Source organism: Photinus pyralis, unplaced genomic scaffold, assembly GCF_008802855.1.
Source record: "Photinus pyralis isolate 1611_PpyrPB1 unplaced genomic scaffold, Ppyr1.3 Ppyr1.4_LG5, whole genome shotgun sequence".
NCBI classification, from domain to species: Eukaryota; Metazoa; Arthropoda; class Insecta; order Coleoptera; family Lampyridae; genus Photinus; species Photinus pyralis.
In genome coordinates, this window is record NW_022170596.1 from 24055148 (window position 1) to 24079103 (window position 23956).

The following is a 23956-nucleotide window of genomic DNA, read 5'->3' on the forward strand; positions in this document are numbered from 1 at the left end:
GTTTCTACATTACCGGCTACGAAAATTCTACTTCAATTCTACTAAACAGCTGATTTTACTTGTAACCTAATTACATGAAGTTTGTTGATCTACACATCAATATTGTTCCTGAGTTGTAACCGCAAGTTTATTAGAGAACTTAGAAAAATTTATCCTGTAATACCTGGACTGTCAGGACAACCGTAGTCGATGAAAATTTTGTTTTTGCTAAGGTAAAGTCATTCCAATTATTGATCCTTTTTGATTACTAATACAGTTTGAATATCCGACTTACCTACTTAGTGTCAGCCATTAGCATTGCTATTTCGCAATACTTCATGTACAGCGCGATTCACTAACCCCTTTTATTTGTGTTGTGTATGTGTTGTTGTCTGTTACAGATTTGTAGAACGCGCCCTTCTTGAGCTCACAAGGCCGTTGCGACCTGAAGTTCAAAAGGTATTTCTTGTTATTTTCGCCGATTCCTTGATTAACATTTGATTACAAATCTTTCGATACAGTCGAATTGTAATTATTACAAGTGCTTGAGATGCAATTTAACCCACACAAAGGAATGGGGATTTAGACATAAAAGGCGTTTTTTAGTGCACTTTCACTTTCAAAAAATAAAAAGTGCACGTTTTCGCTCTTGATATCGGTCTGTCTGTCTGTCTGTCTGTCTGTCTGTCTGAGTCACAAAAGCTCCGGAACTACACCACTTACAGACTTGGTATTGTTGTCATTCAGAAATTAAAAATTATTTCATGTTTGTATTCTCCTTAAGGCATAAAATGTTGATAAGGGCTACTAAAATCGAAATAAACAAATTTGAAAGTGCACTCTTCGCCTCTTGCTCACAAGCGGCTTAACGAATTTTTTTTATTTGTAATCATTCAGATTTGTTTCTAAATGTCGTTTGCACAAAATTTGAATTGTTGTTGTTGGTGGACATATACGTCATGAGGGTCGCGTTTCCTTAGATAAGTTGAGTTAAGGGTTTCCTTAACCATTTCTATAGGAAAAACATTTCAGCATATTTCAATGGAACATAATTTGTAGGTATTTCAGCAATAGACCTTAGAAAACTACACACGACTTTCAATCGTATAATTGGAACATTAAACTTTAGTATCACCAGAACGTACATTTCTTTTCTGAATGCATTTTTGCACTCGAAGGGCAATTAAAATCTTTTGCAAACTCTTTTGAATTCGCTACAACTCCGTATACTCTATACATTGACGGTGAATGATCACTGGTTTCCATTTCCACTTTTAAGTTTTCATCTCTTTTCTTCGTGCACCATACGTTCGCCATAGATATCCAAAACAATTGTTTAGGGGTATATTCCAAATTCGGTAGGCACTTTTCCGGCCCGTGTTCCTCAACGTACTTTTCATAAGCCTCATATGCAAGCTTAAGGCCACCGTTATCAGCAATATTTTCTCCAAGAGTCACAATACCGTTCACCTGCATCAAAAATGTAAATTTTAAATCTAGTAGCGAATCAATCACTTACGTGAGCGTCCAGTTTCTCCGACTTGAAATTGTTGAACTGATCCAGGATGCATTTCGCCTTCTCACCGTACGCCTTTTCCGTTTCGTCTGTCCACCAATTGTCCAATTCGCCGATTTTGCTAATTTGTTTTCCTCTATCGTCGAATCCGTGCGTCAATTCATGTCCAGCTATGAAACCGATACCGGCGTAATTCAGATAATTTGGACGGCCGTGCCTGAAAACGGCACCTTGCAATATGGCGGCCGGTATGACTGCAAAACGGCAATTTGAAATTGTTTAAAGCGCCATAATCGGTTTATTACTTATGGAGTTTTCGGATAGGTGATAAAATGCATTTACTTCATGGGATGAACTGTGTTCTTTCCAATCGCTTCTATCAACTAGTTCGAATAGGGTTTCAGTCATTTTATTCCTTCTAAATTTGCCAATACTTAAACTGAAGTGTAAATAGTCGTCCGTGGCTTCTAGCTAAATTTGAATTTGTTTGAAGGATGCTTTGTGAATGGTACAACTTACGCTCTCGTAGTAATCATTTAAGATTTTGTCGTCCAAGAGTTCATTAGGAAATGCAATGTGTTCCTTTATAGCTTTGGCTTTTTCTAGAGCTTGATTTTTAGTCTTCTCATCCATCCAGTCTACCTTTTGCAACATTTCTATGAACTTCTCGTGTAAGGTTGTTATTAGTTTAGCTACGTTGACCTTGGCTTCCTTCGTAAAGTACTTACGAGCATATAAGGCCGCTGTCGCAATTTTGAAGCTATTCATAGGCTAACTTAAGATGTCATCATTGAAAGAAGCATACTTACTTTTCAGATACCTCTCCTAGGCACTCTTTCCATTTTGGAGGTACCGACGATGTACCACTTAACGCTTTCCCCAACTCCATTTCCAGATCTCTTACTTCCTTGCTTAGATATGTCGCAGTGGACATTAAACTTAACGTTATGGCGTAGTTCGCTACGACTCTGTAATATACAGCTTACAAAGATTGTCATTCGGGTCTCCATACCTTTTTGGTGTCTTTTCTAACAGGGATTCCAGGTTTGTAACATACTTAGGCATGCCGACGTCAACTATATCATTTTCTGTTATTTTAACATTGGGACCTATCACACTACTGAGGAATTCTTCCCAATTTATGTAAGGGAACCTTGTTTGTAATTCCTTTACTGTCATAATATTTGTCATTGCTGTTAAATCACGTTGCTCTTCCGGTGGTATCGTAATCTACAGAAAAATAATGAATTTTAGATTAAAATTTCGTGCTCTTACGTCTGATAAATCCTTCATAAAGTTAATTAAATCTTTCATATCGGCAAGTGCAATATCCTTGTTTGCTCCAAATATTGAAGCGAAATCAACCATGTATTTGTAATAGGCCTGAACCCTTTTGTCATCAAAACCTTTACCTAGGCTGATTCGATCAATAACCGTATCAATTTGTCCGATCTACAATAAATCCCAATAGACTTGATTACAGAAGACCACCAGTAACTTACGGCAATGACTCGTGTCGAAGAATTCTTTGGACTAGGATCCACCCTAGTCATAAGAAACTGATTAGTACCTATTCCAAGTTCCCTAAATTTGTAGATTAACTTCTTCCAGTCAAAACCATCTCCTTTCCAGTTTTCGCCTTCTAACACAGGCCACCCGCCTAATTCCTTTATCAACTCCTTTATCGATTTTAAACCCCGTTTATTTATTGCATCTGTGTCGGAGCAAGTTTGGAAAAACTGTTTCGTCAGTTTTGACCATCTTGGTTCTTGGTCACCGATTGGTTCTTTCATTAATACGTGTAGTTGTTCGAAAACTCCATTGTTGACATTGATGAATTGGCTTATTTCCTCACCGTCAGAGGGTATTTCGTGATTTTTTATGAATCCACCGCAAGCAAAATTGTAAAAGTCATCGCAGGGATCGACGGATTTGTCAATAAACTTCGATACTTCATCAGCTGCTTTCTTAGCACTGTCTGAATTATCGGTGTTCTCGGCTGTACACCTGCAAAATGAAATCATCAATAACAAAAAAGAAGCTTTAGTTTTTACTTACTTTACAATCTCCTCCGAGGGGGCGGCCGCCGTTAATATTAAGGCTGACGAAACAACCAAAAATATCCAGACCACTTGCGCCATGATGGTTTTGTTTTAAATTCCCTTGTTGCGGTCCCACTTTATATAGGGCCTAGCGATGTTACATAAACCGCAGATAAAAAATATCAGATAACCTTTAAGAAGTATCATAGTCTAAGCGATAGGAACTTGCTGTAATCCTTTCCGATGCGTTTATCACAGTTAAAAATTTATTTTGCACAAACAAAACAACACGTTTATTGATCGATGAGCTGTTTTTTGGTTAATTATAGATAAGGTATTTTAGATACCATCGTGTAATTGGCGAATACATTATCCAGAAGATTGATACCTTGTCCCTTAATTATATATCTAATAAGTGGGTTAACGAGTGGGAGGTTATCATCACAAAGATTAGGAAATGGCTTGACCAAAAACAAATTAAATAAGTAGGTGATTATGAGAACCTCCTCAATTTTTCTTTCCCTGCATCTGAGCACTCCAGTTTGGAGTACATAAAACTGGAAGGGTGCAGAGAAGGAATCAGACCGGTGTTTTGATTTGCTTGATAGTTTAATACCACGTCGCTTCTGGTCCCTGCTACGGGATGGAAACGATTTAAAATGACAAACAGACGCTCGATCCCTGCCCCATCTCATTAGTTACCAGTTACCACCAAAATTCACATTTCTAATACAATTTGGTTTGATCTATACACCGGGCAGTACAGTCAGTCACTAGGTCATTCAAATGCAAGTTATTCGAATTAGGCAGGTGAAGGTCATGAATTTATGGATTTTTTGTTGAATAAAAGTCAAAATTTCTAAGTCCAAGTGCAGAGTCAGTCTGGCACCATATGCAACCATTTTTTTTAGTAATTAAGAACCATTTCCAGGTTTATCAACAAAAAATGTTGTTGCCGAAATCCACCTAAAGAAGAAATTGAGAACTTATAATTTGTTCGTTATGGTTTTATTGATTTTACATTCATTCTACACTATGGAAAAGGTATCAAATGCATATTATGAATATATATATATCTATACGCAATATATACGAAATATAAGCTCCGTTTCCGCACTATTTAGGTAGAATTATTTTTTAAGGGTTCCGGTAGCGGTGCCGGTTCTGTGGCTTCAGTACTTTTCGGTTCCGGTTCCAGTTTTTTTTTGCTTGAAAAAACTTTTACAATAGAAAGGACCCAGACGTTTTCGTGGTGGATTAAAAAAGTGCTATTTTAATTTTAAATTTAAATTATACATTAGAACGTATACACCTGGAGAAATTGAAATTTGGATTAACACTGAAAGCGTATAAAAGGTTATGACGGTAGCTTCCAATTTGGATTCGATTTGATTTCGAATGTTTTTAAGAAAGCGGTCATTTAGGAGATTGGAGATCATTTAGGAGTGCGCATTGTTCCAGGCTTGTTAGCAGAAAACGATCAGGGTAATGGAAGTATAGTCTTGGTATATTTCAAAATGATGAATGATGAATTTAGATTTGGGAAATGGAAAATGCAATTTATATTATTTATTATTATTATTATATTTGCGGTTAGGAACGAGATTTTGAAAAACGGCTGTCACTGGACTCGTTGGATGTTATTTGGCTACTTTTTCATAAAGAAAAGTCATATCATTCCATTTGATTTTTTTGATTGTTTAGGATTTTGGGCCCCCTGGCGGAGAAGGATTCAACTAAATTAACTATATTTTTATATGTTTGATTCTTATTGCCCAAAGAATGCTCTTTTCAACGATACCACATTTGTTAAAATCGGTCAAACCGTTAAGAAGTTAATGCAGGTTATTGCGCCCCATACCATCTTTGTTTTTGAAATAAATTTTTTACGAAAATGATAGATAAACTGGTTCGCTTTAAAAATATGAAAAAAAAATTAGTTTATTATGCGAAAATGCAATTTTAAAATTTAAGATGGCGGTTGCGCCCTCTGGTGGTCATTTTTAGAACTTGAAATGATATTTTCCAGCCATTCTTCATGACCGATTTACACAATAATTTTTTTACCCCCACACGACGAACGGTTCTCGAGATATGACCGAGAAACGGTCTTACTGGGTCACCCGGTACCTCGCCCGGCACGTACAATTCCTCCCCATGAGGATTATCGACGTATCTGCTGCTACGATTGGTGGAAGGTTAAAATTAAAACAGTTGGCACTTAGCAATTGTGCAAAATAGGCCTGCCTTCTTGTACCTACAGCTAGCCCCGCAGTTGGTAATAGAACAACGGCAAAAAATGGTTTATAAAATTCCTCTACAGAACAATGAGGTTGGAAAGGAAGTGACACCTTCACTCTGCACTGCAAGGAACACAGCTCCACTCGCCCCCCAGGAAATTTTACAATCCATTTTTTGCCGTTGTTCAATTACCATCTGCGGGAGTATGTGTGGCTGCAAGAAGGCAGGCATATTTTTCACCATTGACTGTGCCACCAAATCCCAGGAGAAGATGAAGAGGTCGTAGACGATCTTCATGGAGAGGAATTACACGTACCTCTGTATTGAACATTATCTTCATTTCACTTTATTTTAGTTGTAGGTAAAGTCGAACTTTTGAAGCATAAAGTTTTTCCTACGCCCCACCATTTTTGAGATATAGTCTAAAAACCGCAAAACTGTACCTTCAACCCTCTTCCCTTCCGCAGGCGGCACCGAAATCGCTCTGAACTTCAATCACACATAGCCGAAAAAGTTGGAACTACACGAATTATTTTTTCTAATGATTGGACTACTCGATAATCTCTGAGGTCCTCTTCAGAAAAAGACCCGAAAAGGGTTAGAAACAGTTAATTTATATAAAATTTCCTTCCGGGTTATGATTCTAAAAAACAATGGGACTAAGTTTTCTTAAATTATGTCGCAGTGACTAATTTACGAATGTATTAATAGGAAAGTTTTCAACGCCGAGATTCTCTTGTGAAAAGTAACAAATACAGACACATAAAAACGTAAATATTCGTTGGGTTGTTGTTCGCACGAGCTTTGTTGTTTCCATCGAATTCTTACGAAAAATATTTTTTGTCTTGCCCCTTAGGGAAAATCAGGCCAATAATCAAATCGCATGATGATCCTAAAATTGTCCCAATCGCTTGTAAGTAGAAAATAGGTCAACTTATTCCCTGTAAACACGAAGATACTGCTGGCCTCGAATGAAGCCTTTCCTTCTGTGGATTGGAGAGTAAAATTTACCTAAGTTTTTAGATTTATTTGTAATAATTCAGTTGAAACTCTACATTCCACTTCAATTGAAGTGATTTCAAGAAGCGCTTAGGACTTAATTATTGTATGTAAATACCTAGTTGCGAAAATTAGGGATAAATTACATTGAACAGAGGGTTTAGAGATGTCGTCAGTCATTTGTGCAACATAAAGCATTTTTGAGGTTGAACTTAGATTGCTTTCATCTACAGCGGAAACCCTTAACAAAGGTGAATTCGCAAGTTTATTTATAAAAATCTTTGTAAGGGTTAACCGACGACTCGATCAAGCTCACCCATCATAAATCACTAATTGTTAATTGAAAGGGTTATTCCGTGGTCTAGTAGAACCTTGGGGTCTAAAACTCTCTTTAAATAGGTTCAATGAACACTTTATAGGAGGAAGAAATTTTCTAAAAGTACGTAGGATTAAGCGTAAGTTTTATTTTTCTTTTAGTTTTGATCTCAAAAGCAATTAACACTTATTGATAAGGTGGCCTAATACAAATTCATCATGACAAAGTCCGAAGGGAAAACTTCATCACAACAAAATAAGTGAAAGGTTGGAGCCATGTTGGTATTTCAAAGGATTATCTTACTCTCGCTTTGGTACTTGCATAATGTTCCAGTTACTAAACTGATTAATCAATGGAGAATTTTTTAAAGAATAATCGAAATATTTGCCATACGTTCATGCTGATACAATATTGCTTAAATCTATCTTTGTTTATTTACTTATTATACAAAGATTCTATGAATAGAAGGCAGTTATAATACACTTATAATAAACTCGTTCTCAATATTGAAAAAGCAATGTGTATTAATTTTGTTGTTTGTATGTTTTTGAAATGTTACAAGTTCAAGGATACTTTAATCTTTCGTGACACAACTTTACGTGTAATTCCGACAGATAAGCAAATACAAATTCAAAAACACATTTAGGTTAATTCTTACATCTGCAAATACAAAGCAAGAAGTGGAATTTGTTGGAATACTTTATTCACTAGCAACTTTAAGAAAGGTGCTCCTCATCTCCGCATCTATGCAAGTGTATTTTGGAACGAATAGGACTGGGTGACAACTCTACTGTTATTGAGCATAGAATTTACATTAAATTTGTTTTAATGTACTGATTCTTATTTCATTTGATTTGAAAGGTCAAGAAAAAATCCAATTTCCTATGTATGGGTACGTATCGCTCCCAGAAATGCTATGGCAAACAATTTAACAGATAGAGACAAAACTTGATGGTTGTTACTAACATAGCAGTGGCAAATATGTTTACTAAATCCATTTACATGATTAAAGCATGTTTCCCTTTTATTTTTTTATCCACAGTGAGCTAAGAGGATTATCTGCTGGATGCATTATTAAATTAATTAGGATTATTTTACTAGAATGTAAAAATATCCGGCGAAAAAAACTTGCAAAAGCTTGGGCATAATTTTCGTGTTAACTAAATAATAATGAAAGTTAAAAGCCATCCCATTAGGATTGGGACACCCTGCATCTTACACTCTTGTTCTGTTTCCCACGCTATAACAACAAAAAGTAAATAAATTATGTTCATCAATAGCAAGAGTTCCAAAAATGACACTAGAGGTATGACACTAAATACTAAATCTTGCCCACATATCCGCTACACAAATATACAGTAGAAACCTCTACATACTTCAAATGAAGTTGCAAGTAAACTTAAGTAATAACACAAAAAACGGAAAGCGAATGATGTCTGTGCTTTCAGTTATCAGGCGTCGCGCTGAATTAGGGATAACAATAGAGATAAGGTAGGAGTAGCTATATAGAGCAGCATTTAAAGGAGATAGTATCAAAACTATTATAGGTAGTATTTACATTGCTAAAGTAAACAAAGGTCATCGATATTGAGAAAAGGTTCAAGGAGATGTGATGTGAAAAACTGGACCATTCCGACGCGTGATGCGGATAGGCAACACATTACGAACGCCTGGGTTTAACGTTGCATAACGATAGCGTAACGATCTTGTTAAAGTATCGATATTATACTGTGTCTAAGATAAGAATGTCTATCATGGGGATCCCCGACACCATAAAACATACGACGATGGTAAAATTAAAGAACAGATGCAATAAAACTGATGAGGGAGGAAATAGGAGGATTAAGGAAAGAAATGAAGAGAAAGGAAGAGTAATAGAGATAAGGAAAAAAGAAGAAAAGAATATTTATATTTATTTTTTCTTTTTTGCTTTACTTGTATGCTTACTTGTTCTCACCTGGGCTATCATACCATATTAATTATCATAAATTGTTTTAAATACTCCATCATGTTTTTGTACTTTTTTCTGTATCAAGGTTGGGATTAATAGCAGCCTTTGGCTGACACCCCGCCTAAATAAAGCCGTTATTATTATTATTAAGAACTAGATAGGATAACAAAAACTCGAAGAAGGCAAGGAAAGAAAAAAATATAGAACAAAACATAACGATAATTGGAGTAGTGATGGAAAAAGGGAAAGAGAAACAAGTTAGTAATTGCGCAACTAATGTGGAAAAAAGAGGGAGATTATGAAGGAAAATGAAAAGTTAAAGGGAAGCGGAATATACATAGATGATCTTGTAATGATTTATTTTCTCCATTAGGTAGCATTATTATTGTTTACGGTTTACTACTTGTTGAAGAACCTCCGTAACATTTGAAGCGAGTTAATAGATGGCTACTACTATTGATGGAATTTAATCACGCGATTTTTGGGCGCAGAATTGACAAGGCATTTTGCTAAAATTTCCAGTCGTTTTTTTCCGTTAAACAAGTTAGTCGAAAGCGAATGGTTAATTCCCTTAAGGTGGATTAAACTTTTAAATAAGAAGCTGTTCTATCTTTAACGATTCACCTTTAATTGTGGTTTCGAAATTAGGTTTGATTCGATTTGCACTTATTTCGTTATTGAAGATTTCAATGGGATTTTTTACACGTGATCTCCAACATCTGACGGTTCAGCCGACGTAATTTGATAATTGTTTTCATCGTTATTCGTATTAATTGGTTTCTACGTCCTCTCATTAACTTAGAGAGGGTGTTTTTTCCTTCCACCGGTTATTTCCTAGTAAACAATACCAGCCCAGCTCGAGAGTGTTGAAAATACCAGGGTGTTCAGATATCAATTTAATTAGTAGCAATTTTAATGAGCGAAACCATTTGAGAAAGCAAAAAGTACATGTCTCTTTTGCTTTCGGCTACTATTTTCCATTTTCTCGTCGACTTACTGTTATGAATGGAGTTTTAGGAAATACCTGCCTACCCACTTTGAATGTATTTGAAATACACCTCAAGCTGCTCAACATTGACCATATTTACACACTGTATCTGAGATAAGGAGATCCACTGTGGGCATTCTAGAAAGGGTAAAACATACAAGTTTGGATGAATGAGAGGAAAGTTGCGCAATCAAAGGACTGAGAAGATGGTTTAGATATTTCTCAACATTTCTTTGGTTTTTGAAATGATTTAACGGACTATTTTTTTCTGTAGTTAATATTTCACCTAGAGCAAAACTAATGACGCTTAACCACAGCAACTTCATTTTTTTTTAAATACGACCCTGATATTCCTATATCATAACTCATTGTTTTTATTACGAATTCAGTTTAATTAATTTAATTGCGGTTTAGCCTGTTTTTCGGTGTTAATTAATTAACATTCCTATTACGGCCCTGTACACAGATTTTTTGAAAATAAATAATTAACTGGAATAATTAATCAGTTTATTAAGTGCTTCTTAGACAAAAATTTTTTCTGTAATGGTATGTTTTGTTTCATTTGCTTGGAATTCTCGTTGACCTTAATTGGTGGACATCCGTTCGGACATCAAGCCCGAGATCATCGTCATTCTGTACAAAATTAGCTAACCGGTATCTTGATCCAAGAGTCTCTAAGGCACCCCTTTAACAGAAGCAACTTTGCCGCTCCGGAAGGAGAAACTGAAACTGTTTCTATCCAAACTTACAGAAAGTACTCTACAATCAACTGGGAATATGGCTCATCTCCATTACATCCATCTCCATCTCCAAAGTGATTTCGTGTAGCGGCGCAGCGATAATTTCGTTTTTTATATTCGTGTACAGAAAATCAAACAAAAAATTAAATAAAAGATGTCAGAGACACGGTTGCGTCCTCTATGTAAAACAAGGAAGCAACCGTTTTACAATACGATCAATAACGAAATGCTGACTCAGGGTTTTGTAAAACGAAAGTTATTGCGCAAATAACAAGAGGACAGCACAATCAATAACAACTTCGTTTGCAGAACATTTGTGCTGCTCACAGAGGTCGTCAACATAATTATATTTATTTCATATAACTGAAACACTTTACTATTACTTTATAATTTTATAAAAAATTAGACGTGTGTATTTTAATAACAAACAAATTTACCTACGTTTCCGCAACTAACTACATTAGTATAACGTATTACCAAACCTGACATTTATGTGCAGGATTCATTTTCGAATTGGATTTACAATGGAAATCTTTGCTAAAATACTCAGAATTGCTTACTAATCCTAAAACCCGTATATCCGATGGAGGATGGCTGTCAGTCAATATTTCTTGTATCAAGTACTCCTCTCGTTCTTTCACGCACCAAGTGTTTGCCATCGAAATCCAAAACAACTGCTCGGGCGTATACTGCAAACCTGGCAGTTTCGGTTCAACACCCTTGTCCTTAACCCAATTTTGATAAGCCAAATACGCTTTTCGTATTCCACCATTGTCGGCTATGTTTTCACCTTGTGTGTTTATACCGTTGATCTAAAGAATTTGAAGCTCAAATCCACGACCTACCGCGATAACTTTACCTGTTGGTTCGTGATCGGAGAAGTGTAGTTATTAAATTGATCGATAATGCACTGGGCGTGCTTCAAAAATTGGTTCGCGGTATGCTCTTCCCACCAGTCCGATAAGGCGCCGTTCTCGTCGTACTGTCGTCCCATGTCGTCAAACCCGTGAGTGATTTCGTGACCGATCGCAAAACCAATTGACCCAAAGTTTAAGTAGTTCGGCCTTTGGTGGTCGAAAAACACACCTTGCAGTATGCCAGCGGGAAGTTCTAATGATAGCTGTTAGAGGGAAACCATTTTAGGTTCTCACTTACCGATGCCATTTTCGATTGGGTTGTAATAGGCATTTACCACTGTCACGGAACTTTGTTGGGTCCAATCTGTTTTGTTCATTAGCATTCTAAGTTCTTTATATGATTTATCACTAATCACTCTTTCGATGTTTAAGGTTAAGGTTAAGTAATCGTTTGTATCGACATTTAACTGTGTAAGTTACATTATTAGCACGACTAGTAACGGTAATTCACTTACGTTCTCGTAGACCCCATCAATTTTGGCGTCGTCCAAATATTCCTCTGGGTATCCAATTTGTGAACTCATCTTCAACGCTTTCTTGACCGCTTTTTTTCTTGTGGCATCATCCATCCATTTGGACGTTTGGAGCATGTGTAGAAATTCGTCTTTTAGATAATTTACCATAGTTTCTGCGCCCCTTTTCGCTTCATCGCTAAAATATTTCTGCACGTACAAAGAACCGGACGCTATAGGCAACCTGTAATTCATTTTGGGTTTTAAACAGTGTGATTGAGGATTTAGTTACTCTTTAGAAGCCTGCTCCGTACACTCTCTCCATCGAGGATTCATCTGAGAAGTTCCTTTGAAGTGCTGTATATATTTGAGTCTTCTCGACCTCATTTGGGTTGAAGTAAACGGTACCATGGTGTAAACAAACTGTGACATTATATAATTAGCCAAAGTTCTGAAAAGGAAAGAATCTTGAACTGCCACCATTAAAGTGGGGATTTTTACCTTTTGGAGGTAAGTTTCAGCAACCCATCCAAGTCTGTAAGAAAATTGGGTACGCCAATATCAACTTCTTCGGCTAAGGTAATGTTAATACTGGGATCATCGACCATGTTTTCCAAGTATTCGACCCAAGGAATCACTGGGAATCTATCTTGAGCTTCCGCTAACGTCATTATATTAGTTAAGGCGGTAGCATTTCTGCGGTCCTCTGTTGCTAAAGTGATCTGTGCAAGAGGGTTAGAGAATGATCACCAGTTATTATCGTTGTTAACCTTTGTTAATGCAACTTCAAATTTAACAGATTCTTCCATCTCTTTCACGGCTGTGGTTTTGTTGGCGCCAAGCATTACGGCTAAGTCAACGAGGTATTGGTAGTAGTATTGTACAAATTTGTCATCGAAGCCATTTACGAGGTGCCTTCGATCTAAGCTCAGTTTGGCTTGGTCGCACTAAGAATGGAATATTGTAATCGGGATTTCACCACGTAATACTCACATTCATAATATTTTGAGATGTATTATAGGTATTAGTACCAGGGAAGATGTAAACAATGCTAAAGGCTGGCATTCCAGCCTTCCGGAACCGGTACATAGTCTCCTTCCAGTCAAAGTTCTCTGCCATCCAATCATTCTCAAGCACGGGCCAACCACCAAAGCTCGATAGCATACCGGTCATAACGCTCAGTACGTTTTTATCAATAGTGGCTGTATCCATGCACAATGCGTAGTATTTTTTTAAGATCTTGTAAGCGTTTGGTTCGGTTGGGCTTACGGGTTCTTCCAAAACGGCCCGTAATTGCGTTAGCAACTTCTCCTGGGTTATTGTAAAAGGGCTAACTGTCGCATAATCGTCAGGGATGGTCATCCTTGCTACAAAACCTCCGCAAGCAAAATTATAAAAGTCTTCGCATGGATCAACCGAGGCATTCATGTTGTAGATGATAGTCGAAGCACTGTGAATACACGCCGGTGTTAAACACACAGCCTCCTTATTTGTCGTTAGGCACCTAGGAACACCTTTATTACCAATACTCGCCTTTGAACATTTACCTCTCGTGTCTATTCCCTTCATGACCATAGGCAGATTGTGGAACCAGGAATAGTAGGCACAACGCTCGCACCCACCTGTTGTGCCTTCGTAACCTAAACAAAACACTTCAATTTTAGACACACCATCATTTTGGATCCTCACCAGAAAGCTACCATGATGTATATTTGGAGTAAATCGTATTGAAATAGATAAGTATTTTTCAAGTCGCAGTATTTCATTCAATTTTAAAATAGTATATCGCATCGAATGATAACGGCACGTTATTAAGGTCAAAATAGGTTACATTTACTGAACCATAAATTAAAAAAAAATTGATTAATAAAAATGAAATTACAATACCTACATCCTGTCCTACGCCTTTGCGTGAGGGTGTGTCTCGATTCCATCTTGATGGACGCCAAAGTTTCAAATAAGTTCATTTTCAGGAACGTTACAGTGAACGCGCTGCAGGGGTTCCAAGACAAAAAGGTAAAATCCCATTTTGCATGGTAATTTATGCGGAGGTAATTGAAATGTTAGCAAAGCTAATTAAATCGGTATAACAAGACGTCAAGTACATATGCCGAACTTGGCCATGAGATTTGCGCATAATTCACTGTTGCTACATGATAATTATGTTAGTTTTAGGCGGCGGAATGTTTGTGTTACAATTTGATCGAGTACCCAATATTGTTTATTATCCGCTGATGTTCATATCATCACATTGAATGCTTCTTTGCGAAATCAAAACACGTGCTAACTTTTCTTGTTGCGCAATTGGAACGGATCGAAAAAATGGTATAAATCGAAAATGGCATTAAGAGAATCTTGGACCTTTTGAACATGAAATGTCACTTTACACACTCTGTCTCTGTATATTACCAAAACCAAAATTAAGGATGTTTAATATTCAGTATTGTATAACCCGGCACTTTCGCCGGCTAGGAAAGATTCATTTGGCACCTCTTTAACAAAGGAAAATATTTGATAATTTAAGGTTTCAAATATAAAAATCAAATATTGTCGTAGTACGTAGTGATCATCACTTTCATTTGCAACAATACGGCTAGCCACTCCTCAAATTTGCTTAGGTATCGTCACTCAACTCAATTTCAAAGGGCTATAACTTTTGAACTAGTAGCCCAATCTTGGAACTGTTTGAAATTATGGATTCTACAGGTCACGTTCTATAAGAAATTTTTTTCTCCGGGTCGATCTGAGACAATTTTTTTTTCGGGCCTCAAAATAAGGCAGTGTAAAATCTTCCTTTTTTTACCAAAAATTGACTGCACCAAAATTTCTCGGGAAAACACTTTTTCTTATTAATTTTGGGGCGTAGAATCCAAAACAATTCGTACTTTTTCGATCAGACCCCTCAATCAAAAGTTATAGACTAGAAACCAATTTCGAAAGAAAATTCAAAGGGCTGTAACTTTTGAACTAGTAGCCCAATCTTGGAACTGTTTGACATTATGGATTCTACAGGCCACGTTCTACAAGAAAATTTTTTTCCGGGTCGATCTGAGACAATTTTTTTTTCGGGCCTCAAAAAAAGGCAGTGTGTAACCTTCCTTTTTTACCAAAAATTGACTGCACCAAAATTTCTCGGGAAAACACTTTTTCATATTAATTTTGGGGCGTAGAATCCAAAACAATTCGTACTTTTTCGATCAGACCTCTCAATCAAAAGTTATAGACTAGAAACCAATTTTGAAAGAAAATTCAAAGAGTTGTAACTTTTGAACTAGTAGCCCAATCTTGAAACTGTTTGAAATTATGGATTCTACAGGCCACGTTCTATAAGAATATTTTTTCCGGGTCGATCTGGGACAATTTTTTTTCCGGGCCTCAAAAAAAGGCAGTCATAACCTTCCTTTTTTACCAAAAATCGACTGCACCAAAATTTCTCGGGAAAACATTTTTTCTTATTAATTTTGGGGCGTAGAATCCAAAACAATTCGTACTTTTTCTATCAGACCTCTCAATCAAAAGTTATACACTAGAAACCAATTTCGAAAGAAAATTCAAAGGGCTGTAACTTTTGAACTAGTAGCCCAATCATTAATTAAAAGGCAAAAAGAAATAGAGAACTGTCGAAAGGTTTTACGTACACGTAATAAACCTTGATTCTACTTAATTAATCGTGGTTATATTATTATCAGCTCATCAAATAAAGAACAGTTTCGGTGAATCTACGAGTCCTATTAACCCCTTCCCTTTTACAAATGGGTACAGATCGTTTTCTTTGGGAATGTACAATCAAATTAGCTTTCACTGGTCCAGTTTTGAAACTATGAAGGTTACTATCGACTCAGTGCTGATTTTCGAAAATTAGTTGACTTAAAAATTCGAGGTGTTCGTTTAATAATTTATATTGTTCATCTAATAATATTAAGACGCCAAATCTGAGGGTCCCAATGATACTAAACAGAGAACAACCGCGAAAGATTTATCATTTCGGATGTCGACTCGCCAACGGTCTACTTTTTCAGCGGTCCCTCAATTTTCCGGAAGGGCGAGATCCGCATCCATTACCTACGAGAACATTTTCTAATTATGTAGGAAACTAATCGATGGCAAAAGTATCGCGCAAGTGCAATGTAAAAGGTGTTCAAAATGGTTCCATGGGGTCGGCGTCAACTTATTAGAAAATAACATCGCTTGGCTTTGCAACCCATGCGTGATTTTATCCAAAAGAAGAAGCTCCAAAGACATAGATACCCATCATTCCGATAAACCCAAATCGTTCCAAGATACGAGAATCCTTGCTGAGGAACTGAAAATCCACCGTAAAAACATCAGGACCGTCCGCAGGAACCCAAAAGCGGCCCGGGCAGTGGGAGCTAACATATTGGGTGTTTCCTCCCGTTCCAGAAGGCACCTTGGATCGACTCTTCCTGCTGGATACAGAGATACAAAAGGGGATCAACTCTTTCCCAGCCGGTTGTCGGCCCACAATACCTTAAAGACATTACGTCGAAATGTGCCGGTGAAGCTGGACACGGGCACTCTACGCCACTACAAAATTGGGCAATTTTCTCTTGGAAGACAACGTCAAGCCAGAAGTACTCATTTATGGTGCCACTCTAAGTGCTCTAAAAGACGTGGAATTCGTTCAATTGTCATTGGGAACACTTTTTTCCCTTAAAGCCATTTGATAGCACTCCACGCCAGAGGCTTAGGTAGGATGGGACAGGCAGAGCGCGTGCCCTGGGCGCCGCCGTTTGAAAGGAGACAGCTGCATTTCTTCTCTGGGGCTGCCACTTCTTAAGTAGCGTGACAGTTCCGCCAATAACGCCGCTCACACAAACCTTCAGGTCTCCACACACCTCAGAGTTAATACAACCGCCAAAAGTGCATCTGCTTTCTTTTCGAAAGAAAAATCCCCCTTATGTGATGGTTTTATCAGCCTGTTCCTCGTCTAACTCGAGAACGAAAAGAGCAATGTCCGACCTTCGCGAATCAGTTCAGAGATCAGTGCTACTGAATATGAGCCGGAGTAAGAGTCGTCTTTCCGCTGTTTTGATTAGTTTCGAATGGTGCCTAAAAATTCCCCCTATTGAAAATCATATGCAATTCTTTGTATCTTGTTTTATATTAAGGTAATTTACGAAGGGGGCCAATTTTAATGTAGCCCCTCATCCTTCCGCTTAACAGAGCTGGGATAGTATCAATGTTGATCTTATCGAGTCTTCGCAGGTTAAAGTGAAACCGACCTCCTTGCAATAGAATCTCCATTAGGAAGTGCCTGGCTGCAATGCTTTCCATCGTCCCAACTCGGCACCCTCATTGATAGCTAGGAGTTCGAAATTTTGCACTTGAATAAGTGATTTTAGGGTTGATTTTGTCGGTTTTGTTTTTAGATTGCGCATATTTTCACACAAAAGGTAGATATACAGGGTGCTCCAAAAAAGTGGGATAGAAAAAATATCCGTATATTAATGCACTTTCGGATTCCCCAAAAAATTCTTGACATGTTTCATGTAAACCTTATATATCGAAAGCGTATTTTCAAAAATGTTCCTAAAATTAAAAAAAAAACTCAACATTTTACAAGTGTTACAGAAATCATCACCCAATTTCTAATTAATTGAAAATCTCTCAAAGCGGAGGCTTCCATGGTTAGTGACATAAATATGCGACCGACTTCCGGGATAGGACCGAGTCTATATTGAGCGAAAAGTCAACGTTTTGCCCACTTTCGTAATGGGCTTCATCAGGTCAAGAAACCAAAACCTTTTACTCGTTTTGAACATCTTAGCAACACAAACAAAGTCACTCACTAGTTACATTATCGGGAAATCGCATTCCACAAGTACACTCCATATACCATACACTCCTAAATCAATCTGACTTTAATTTAGTAAAGGTTCTCCCGTCGTTTTCATGGAAACAACGTTGTTTTCTGTTCTGACCTTCATTTTACTTTGTGCTCTCCGTTCCATTTTTAATAAGAATGACGCCAGTCATTAGAATACACAATCATTTGTTTCACTTTATCTACCCTTGCCGTTAAAGTGTTACTGTTAAAGGGAGGCCTGACCCAATCATTCAAACTTATATTAAAAGAATATTCCCAACCTTATAATTAGTAAAACGCGAAAGTAACAAAAAGTTCACCTTGAAGTTAAGGGAGCGGTAGGAAAAGTTCGCTAAAAGCAAATTCCAATAAATATGGCGCGGTAACTTGATGCAAAAGCAAAATTGAAATTGTACGGATGAAAAATGAATTTACCCAAAATCATCCTGAAACATTCATTTTCATGCCTGCTTTCTGTCGGGAAATTTTAGTTTCCATGACATAATGACTCCTGTCATCACTGACAGATTGACATTAATCAAAAGTTCTATATATAAATTGAAATTTTATATTAAAATACAAAACTCGTCAGCAAAATGGCATTACTTTGACTCGGAACTTAAAAGTATTTAACCCCCAAGTGCGATAGAACTGAAAGTAATGACTAATTAGAATTTAAGGGAGGTGCTATACTGGGTGTTACATATATGTATGTAAAAAAAAGTTGGGTGTTAGAGGGAATCAAAACAAGCACTTTTTCCAAATAAATCAAGGGTGTTTGATTGGGAGCCAACCGCAAAAAGCGGTGATATTTGCATTATTTTCTTCTTTAATGCTTTTCTCAGTAACCATAAGAGCACAAAGACTTTGAATAGCTTTTCTACGAAATTTGGTATCTGGGGGTTTTTCAACATGAAAATCAAGACGCTGAAATTAGTTTTCGAAAATTCGAAAAATATTCAACTGCAATTCTTGGCCGGGCAATTAAAATTGAGAGAATTCCTCGAAATTTGTGGTGTACATACATAGCGATCAAAAATGGGTGACCGTCTAGTCACCTTTGGAATTTTTGTTTACTGGGAAATCGTAGTTAACTTGAACTTCCAAAGGCGACTAGACAGTCATCCATTTTTGATCGCCTGATACTTTACTTGTAAAGTATTCTATTTGGGAGATTTGTTAGTTAGTCAAAGTCATAGCGTCGTAAATTATGAAAATGAGTCAACATGAGATGGTTTGCCGGAGCCTGAGCACCCCACAGGTCGTCAGCTCAACCACTAAAGCCCGAGATCCACACACATTTCCCTCAAAATAATTGAACAAGTTTTATTTCCCTTAGTTTAACAACATAGATCCAATTCACCATACAACGCACTTTTTACCCTTATTCATAACAGACTTTGTTGAACATTTGAAATCTGCAGCGAATTGGGGTAAGTTACTCAACGACCCGGTAACTCGCAAGCTCGCCGGAGGAAAAGGAAAGAACAGCGCCATTAACGTAAGATACTCATTTCTGTACTTCGTACACCACATGCTCGCGGCAGAGATCCAAAACATCTGGTTCTGGGTGTAATTCAAACCGGGCAGCAACGGCTCGGGCGGACGACTCTTTGCCCAACCTGTATACGCCAAGTACGCTACCTTCAAGCCGGTCACATCGGCAATGTTTTCATCGAGAGTACGCTGACCATTCAACTACCAAAGCTCGTTAGCTACGAATTGCAAAAATACTACTTTACCTTCATATTCACTTCCTTGATAGTGTAATTATTATACTGTCCTACAACACATCGGGTAACATTCTTATAGGCCTCCTTCGTGTGATTCGTCCACCAATCTGACAGCTCCAAGTCCTTGTCGTACTGCCTGCCGTGACTGTCGAAGATGTGAGTAATCAGGTGGCCAATTATTGAACCCACCGCGCCGAAGTTCGAGTAATTGGGCCGATCTTTGCTAAAGAACGGCCCTTGGAATAATCCTTGGGGAACCCCTGAGAGAACAAGAAGGTGATTTCACTCGCCTGTTAGTAAACTTACCCATTTGGTAAACTAATGAAACATCCCACTGCCTGTTTTCCTTTGCAACAGGTTGGCGAATCTTTTTGAAGTGGTTGTTACTTTTAAATAACCAGACATCTAGTACGGATCTCAGGTACTTGTTGGTCGTGAACGTCAGCTAGAATTAGGTGAACATGTTCGTTTTGTTTGGAAATGAGTGCGTACCGTTGAGTAGAAGTTAAGTAGGGTTTTGTCATCCATTTCGTCAGAGTGCGTCGTGTAGTAGGGCATTCCGGCTGACTTTTCGTAGGCGTGCTCCTTCGTTTCGTTGTCCATCCACTTGGATTTCTTTATTAGATTTACAAAGTTGGCACCAATTTTTGTGAACATCGTGTTTATGGTCCTTTTGGCTTGATTGTGGGAGTGTTTCCTCATATACAAGTTTGATAGTGATTCCCAAAAGCTACAAAGGCGTAATGATAGGATCAAAAGTTGCATTTCTGTAGAGTTTACTTAAGTATAGTGTTGGTAACGCATTCTTTCCACAAGGACTTTGATCTCTGTTCTCCATATACTTCTTTATAGAATTCCAACCTTCTATTACGTAACTGGACGTTCAAATATTGTGTGGTAGAGAGCAACACTCGCCACATAATATAATTTGCTTGTACGCTAAAAATGCTAAATTAGGTATCTCTCTAGGTATTATTGCTTTGGCATTTACCGTTTCGACGTTTCCTGTAATAAATCTTCCAAGTCATTGAGATACTTTGGTATTCGTAGAACCACGATGTCGTCGTCGGATACCTGAAAACCAGGTATGTCCAGAATGTATTTGATATATTTTTTCCAATTCGTGTTAGGGTATTCGTTTTGCAATTTCAGTACTGTAATTGGATTGTACATTAGTTTTTCTTCTTGCCGTTGAGACGGAGACCACGAAATCTAAAGACAGGTGCATGCTATAGAGGTATTTCGGGCTTACGTACCTTTGCGAGCTCCATCTCTAATTTCAAGCTTTCTGCCAGCTCTACAAGTGCCTGTGATCGATTGGCACCAAGTATTTCAGCCACATCAACCATATAGTTGTAGTAGCTTTGCACGACCGAATCGTTGAAGCCATTAATTAAATTCCGGCGATTTATTCCAAAGTCGGCTTGGTCTAACTAAAATTAGCCGATCGAAACTCGAATCGTGAAATTGGTTTAATTACACTAATCACTCGTAACGACGAGTTCTGTAAGTCGATGATTACGTCCAACTTTATGAGGTAATTGGCCGAAAATCCAATGTTTCTCAGCGTATACATCGCCTGCTTCCAATCGAACTTAGCATAGTACCACTCGTCCCCTTCAATTACAGGCCATCCGTTTAAACTACTCAAAATGATTTTAATGGTTTTTAAACCATCCGCCTCGATTGCGGTAGTATTCATGCAGGACTTGTAGAAGTTTTTCACCAGTTTAAATGGAAGCAGCTCCTTTGACGTGGACCGCTCTTCCAATAAGTTTCTCAGTTGCAGAAGCACCTGTTTCTGTGCATCTTGAAATGAGCTAACTATATACTCGTCCGCTGGAACTGGAGTATTTTTCATAAAGTTCCCACAGGTAAAGCTGTAAAAATCAGTGCACGGGTCTATCTTTAAATCCATATTGTTGAGAATTTTCGACGCCATTATCACACAGTCGGGTGCCAAACACACGTTGTTTGCAATCGCCGGAATACTGAGTTATTTGTTGTAATAGTGAAAAGGAAAGGAAAATACTCACGTCGGTACAGCTTCTTTTGATTGCGTGTTTAAAGCTACTATCACTATACATAGTATTGTACCTAAAGCTACCAAGGTAAAAACCACACTTTTAATGTGACGTCGCAAATTTTTCCAGCTAACAAAATGAATCAGATTTTCCATTGGAAAATTAATTTTGGGAAATGAATGGAAAGCGTTCATTTTGTTAATGCAACTTGACAAGCTGTGTACGTGTACATTTACTTTAGTTGATTATAACATCTCACCTTAGTGATTATACACGTACGAGCACTTACTTTTATAGCCGACGTACAATTATGCTAATTACGAAATTCAGTCACATCGCAGGTAGCACCAGTAAACTGCGACGCTGGAGGCGATTTAAAATTTTTCAATTATTTGCAATCTAGGTTAAGTTTTCAGGATATGTTTTTCCGTAGAATTCAATTTTGAGATCAAAACTATACCTACTTTCGTTTTCTTCTTGAAAACGCGAAAAACTCCAATTTTGCAACTTAAATTGTTAACTGACTAGATATTCGGACCGGTACCCTCGAAATTTGAATTCAGCGCCCCAAAAAAAGCTTAAAATAAGCGCAATTGTAATGACCCTCTGCAGCGACAGCTAATGAAATGGGTCCGTTAACTTGGCCCCCCCACTGAGAGATTTGATAGTCGTATTATTTTGAAATGAATGCGCTCGTTATGCGCTCATATGCGCCACCGATAATAACTCTTGCGCCATTATCGTTTTTTAGAAATCCGAAAAAACATTTGGGGGGGCCAAGTGAACGTAGCCCCCCCAGTACGCATTTTGTCCCTTGTAACTAGGTCACCTGATACATTTGGTTATGCGCTCAATTGCGCCACTTGAATTAAAGCTAGCGCCATTACGGTTAAGCCGTGACAAATTTTCAAAAAGTGGGGGGCCAACTTAACGTTTTTAAAAGTTACTTTTTTTTAACATCTTTTCATACGAAATTGTACTCTCAGGTATGCGCTGAAATGCGCCGTAAAAAGATATCTTTGCGCCATTATTGTTTTTTGGATATCCTTAAATATATTTGGGGGGGCCAAGTGAACGGAATCCCCCATAACGCATTTTGCTACCGGTATTTGTGCCACTTGATACATCTGGTTATGAGCTCAATTGCGCCACTTGAATTAAAGCTAGCGCCATTACGGTTAAGCCATAAAAAAATTTTAAAAAGTGGGGGGGCTAACTTAACGTTTTCAAAAGTTACGTTTTTTAACATGTTTTTTCTACTACATCGTACCTTTCATCATGCGCTAAAATGCGCCGTAAACAAAATCTTGGCGCCATTATAGTGTTTCAGAAACACTATACAGGGTGTTTTTTTGGGAGCTTTAGTTAAACGATTCTGGGAAAGTAAGATAGGTAGGTTTTTAAAAATTTGTATTTAGGAGTTACTCCGAAGGCCGAATGTAAAATATTTTCAAAACGGACGCATTTCCGGAAATAACTTTTGAAAACGCTAAGTTAGACCCTCCACTTTTTAAAATTTTTTTATGGCTTAACCGTAATGGCGCTAGCTTTAATTCATGTGGCGCAATTGAGCTCATAACCAGTTGTATCAAGTGGCACAAATACCGGTAGCAAAATGCGTTATGGGGGATTCCGTTCACTTGGCCCCCCCCAAATATATTTAACGATATCCAAAAAACAATAATGGCGCAAAGATATCTGTTTACGGCGCATTTCAGCACATACCTGAGAGTACAATTTCGTATGAAAAGATGTTAAAAAAAAGTAACTTTTAAAAACGTTAAGTTGGCCCCCCCACTTTTTGAAAATTTGTCACGGCTTAACCGTAATGGCGCTAGCTTTAATTCAAGTGGCGCAATTGAGCGCATAACCAAATGTATCAGGTGACCTAGTTACAAGGGACAAAATACGTACTGGGAGGGGGCTACGTTCACTTGGCCCCCCCAAATGTTTTTTCGGATTTCTAAAAAACGATAATGGCGCAAGAGTTATTATCGGTGGCGCATATGAGCGCATAACGAGCGCATTCATTTCAAAATAATACGACTATCAAATCTCTCAGTGGGGGGGCCAAGTTAACGGAGCCTGAAATACGGGACTTGGATAGTATGTAATACCCCTCAACATATAAGGGATCTTAAAAAATTACATAAAACGTCATGGATTTTTAGGGTAAAGACCATCAATGTTAGACTTAAAGAACAAACGCGCTAATTTGGCAAAAAAAACTT

General features: G+C 37.7%; 3 protein-coding genes across 7 annotated transcripts; all 3 read right to left on the reverse strand.

The window, feature by feature from the left end:
- Positions 1 to 1072: 1072 nt before the first annotated feature.
- LOC116172126 (neprilysin-2-like) lies at positions 1073 to 3875 on the reverse strand. Its single transcript, XM_031489272.1, has 9 exons — positions 3554 to 3875; positions 2998 to 3502; positions 2771 to 2947; positions 2508 to 2725; positions 2305 to 2463; positions 2015 to 2255; positions 1801 to 1966; positions 1499 to 1749; positions 1073 to 1449 (listed from the first exon to the last, which is right to left on the reverse strand). The coding sequence occupies exons 1-9, from the start codon at positions 3634 to 3636 to the stop codon at positions 1111 to 1113; spliced, it is 2139 nt and encodes a 712-aa protein (XP_031345132.1). The 5' UTR covers positions 3637 to 3875; the 3' UTR covers positions 1073 to 1110.
- Positions 3876 to 11132: 7257 nt separating this feature from the next.
- On the reverse strand, positions 11133 to 14312 carry LOC116171541 (neprilysin-2-like). Of its 5 annotated transcripts, none has more exons than XM_031488441.1 (11): positions 14033 to 14312; positions 13831 to 13837; positions 13689 to 13781; positions 13135 to 13645; positions 12912 to 13088; positions 12643 to 12863; positions 12434 to 12592; positions 12145 to 12385; positions 11928 to 12096; positions 11632 to 11882; positions 11133 to 11584 (listed from the first exon to the last, which is right to left on the reverse strand). In XM_031488441.1, exons 1-11 carry the CDS (start codon positions 14106 to 14108, stop codon positions 11246 to 11248), a joined length of 2244 nt encoding a protein of 747 aa, XP_031344301.1. In that variant the 5' UTR covers positions 14109 to 14312; the 3' UTR covers positions 11133 to 11245. The 5 variants fall into 5 exon arrangements, with proteins under 5 accessions (XP_031344301.1, XP_031344304.1, XP_031344303.1 ...); XM_031488444.1 differs by having other exon boundaries at positions 13831 to 13977; positions 14033 to 14311; XM_031488443.1 differs by having other exon boundaries at positions 13831 to 13977; positions 14029 to 14311.
- Positions 14313 to 19093: 4781 nt separating this feature from the next.
- LOC116171186 (neprilysin-2-like) lies at positions 19094 to 22132 on the reverse strand. The gene is made up of 9 exons (XM_031487880.1): positions 21738 to 22132; positions 21182 to 21692; positions 20958 to 21134; positions 20693 to 20913; positions 20482 to 20640; positions 20194 to 20431; positions 20008 to 20146; positions 19711 to 19961; positions 19094 to 19666 (listed from the first exon to the last, which is right to left on the reverse strand). The coding sequence occupies exons 1-9, from the start codon at positions 21917 to 21919 to the stop codon at positions 19328 to 19330; spliced, it is 2217 nt and encodes a 738-aa protein (XP_031343740.1). The 5' UTR covers positions 21920 to 22132; the 3' UTR covers positions 19094 to 19327.
- Between the last annotated feature and the right edge of the window lie 1824 nt (positions 22133 to 23956).

Bases quoted from the DNA above. Each gene is read 5' to 3' on its own strand.
- LOC116172126 (XM_031489272.1), bottom strand. From the start codon at position 3,636: ATGGCGCAAGTGGTCTGGATATTTTTGGTTGTTTCGTCAGCCTTAATA. The intron at 3,503-3,553 runs GTAAGTAAAAAC...TTCATTTTGCAG, and splicing joins CCCTCGGAGGAGATTGTAAA to GTGTACAGCCGAGAACACCG. The intron at 2,726-2,770 runs GTAAGAGCACGA...ATTTTTCTGTAG, and splicing joins TTATGAAGGATTTATCAGAC to ATTACGATACCACCGGAAGA.
- LOC116171541 (XM_031488441.1), bottom strand. From the start codon at position 14,108: ATGAACTTATTTGAAACTTTGGCGTCCATCAAGATGGAATCGAGACAC. The intron at 12,864-12,911 runs GTTAACAACGAT...CCTCTTGCACAG, and splicing joins TTGAAGTTGCATTAACAAAG to ATCACTTTAGCAACAGAGGA. The intron at 12,386-12,433 runs GTAACTAAATCC...AATGAATTACAG, and splicing joins ACGGAGCAGGCTTCTAAAGA to GTTGCCTATAGCGTCCGGTT.
- LOC116171186 (XM_031487880.1), bottom strand. From the start codon at position 21,919: ATGAACGCTTTCCATTCATTTCCCAAAATTAATTTTCCAATGGAAAAT. The intron at 20,641-20,692 runs GTAAATGCCAAA...TAGCATTTTTAG, and splicing joins TTACAGGAAACGTCGAAACG to CGTACAAGCAAATTATATTA. The intron at 19,667-19,710 runs GTAAAGTAGTAT...GAGCTTTGGTAG, and splicing joins TCAAGGAAGTGAATATGAAG to TTGAATGGTCAGCGTACTCT.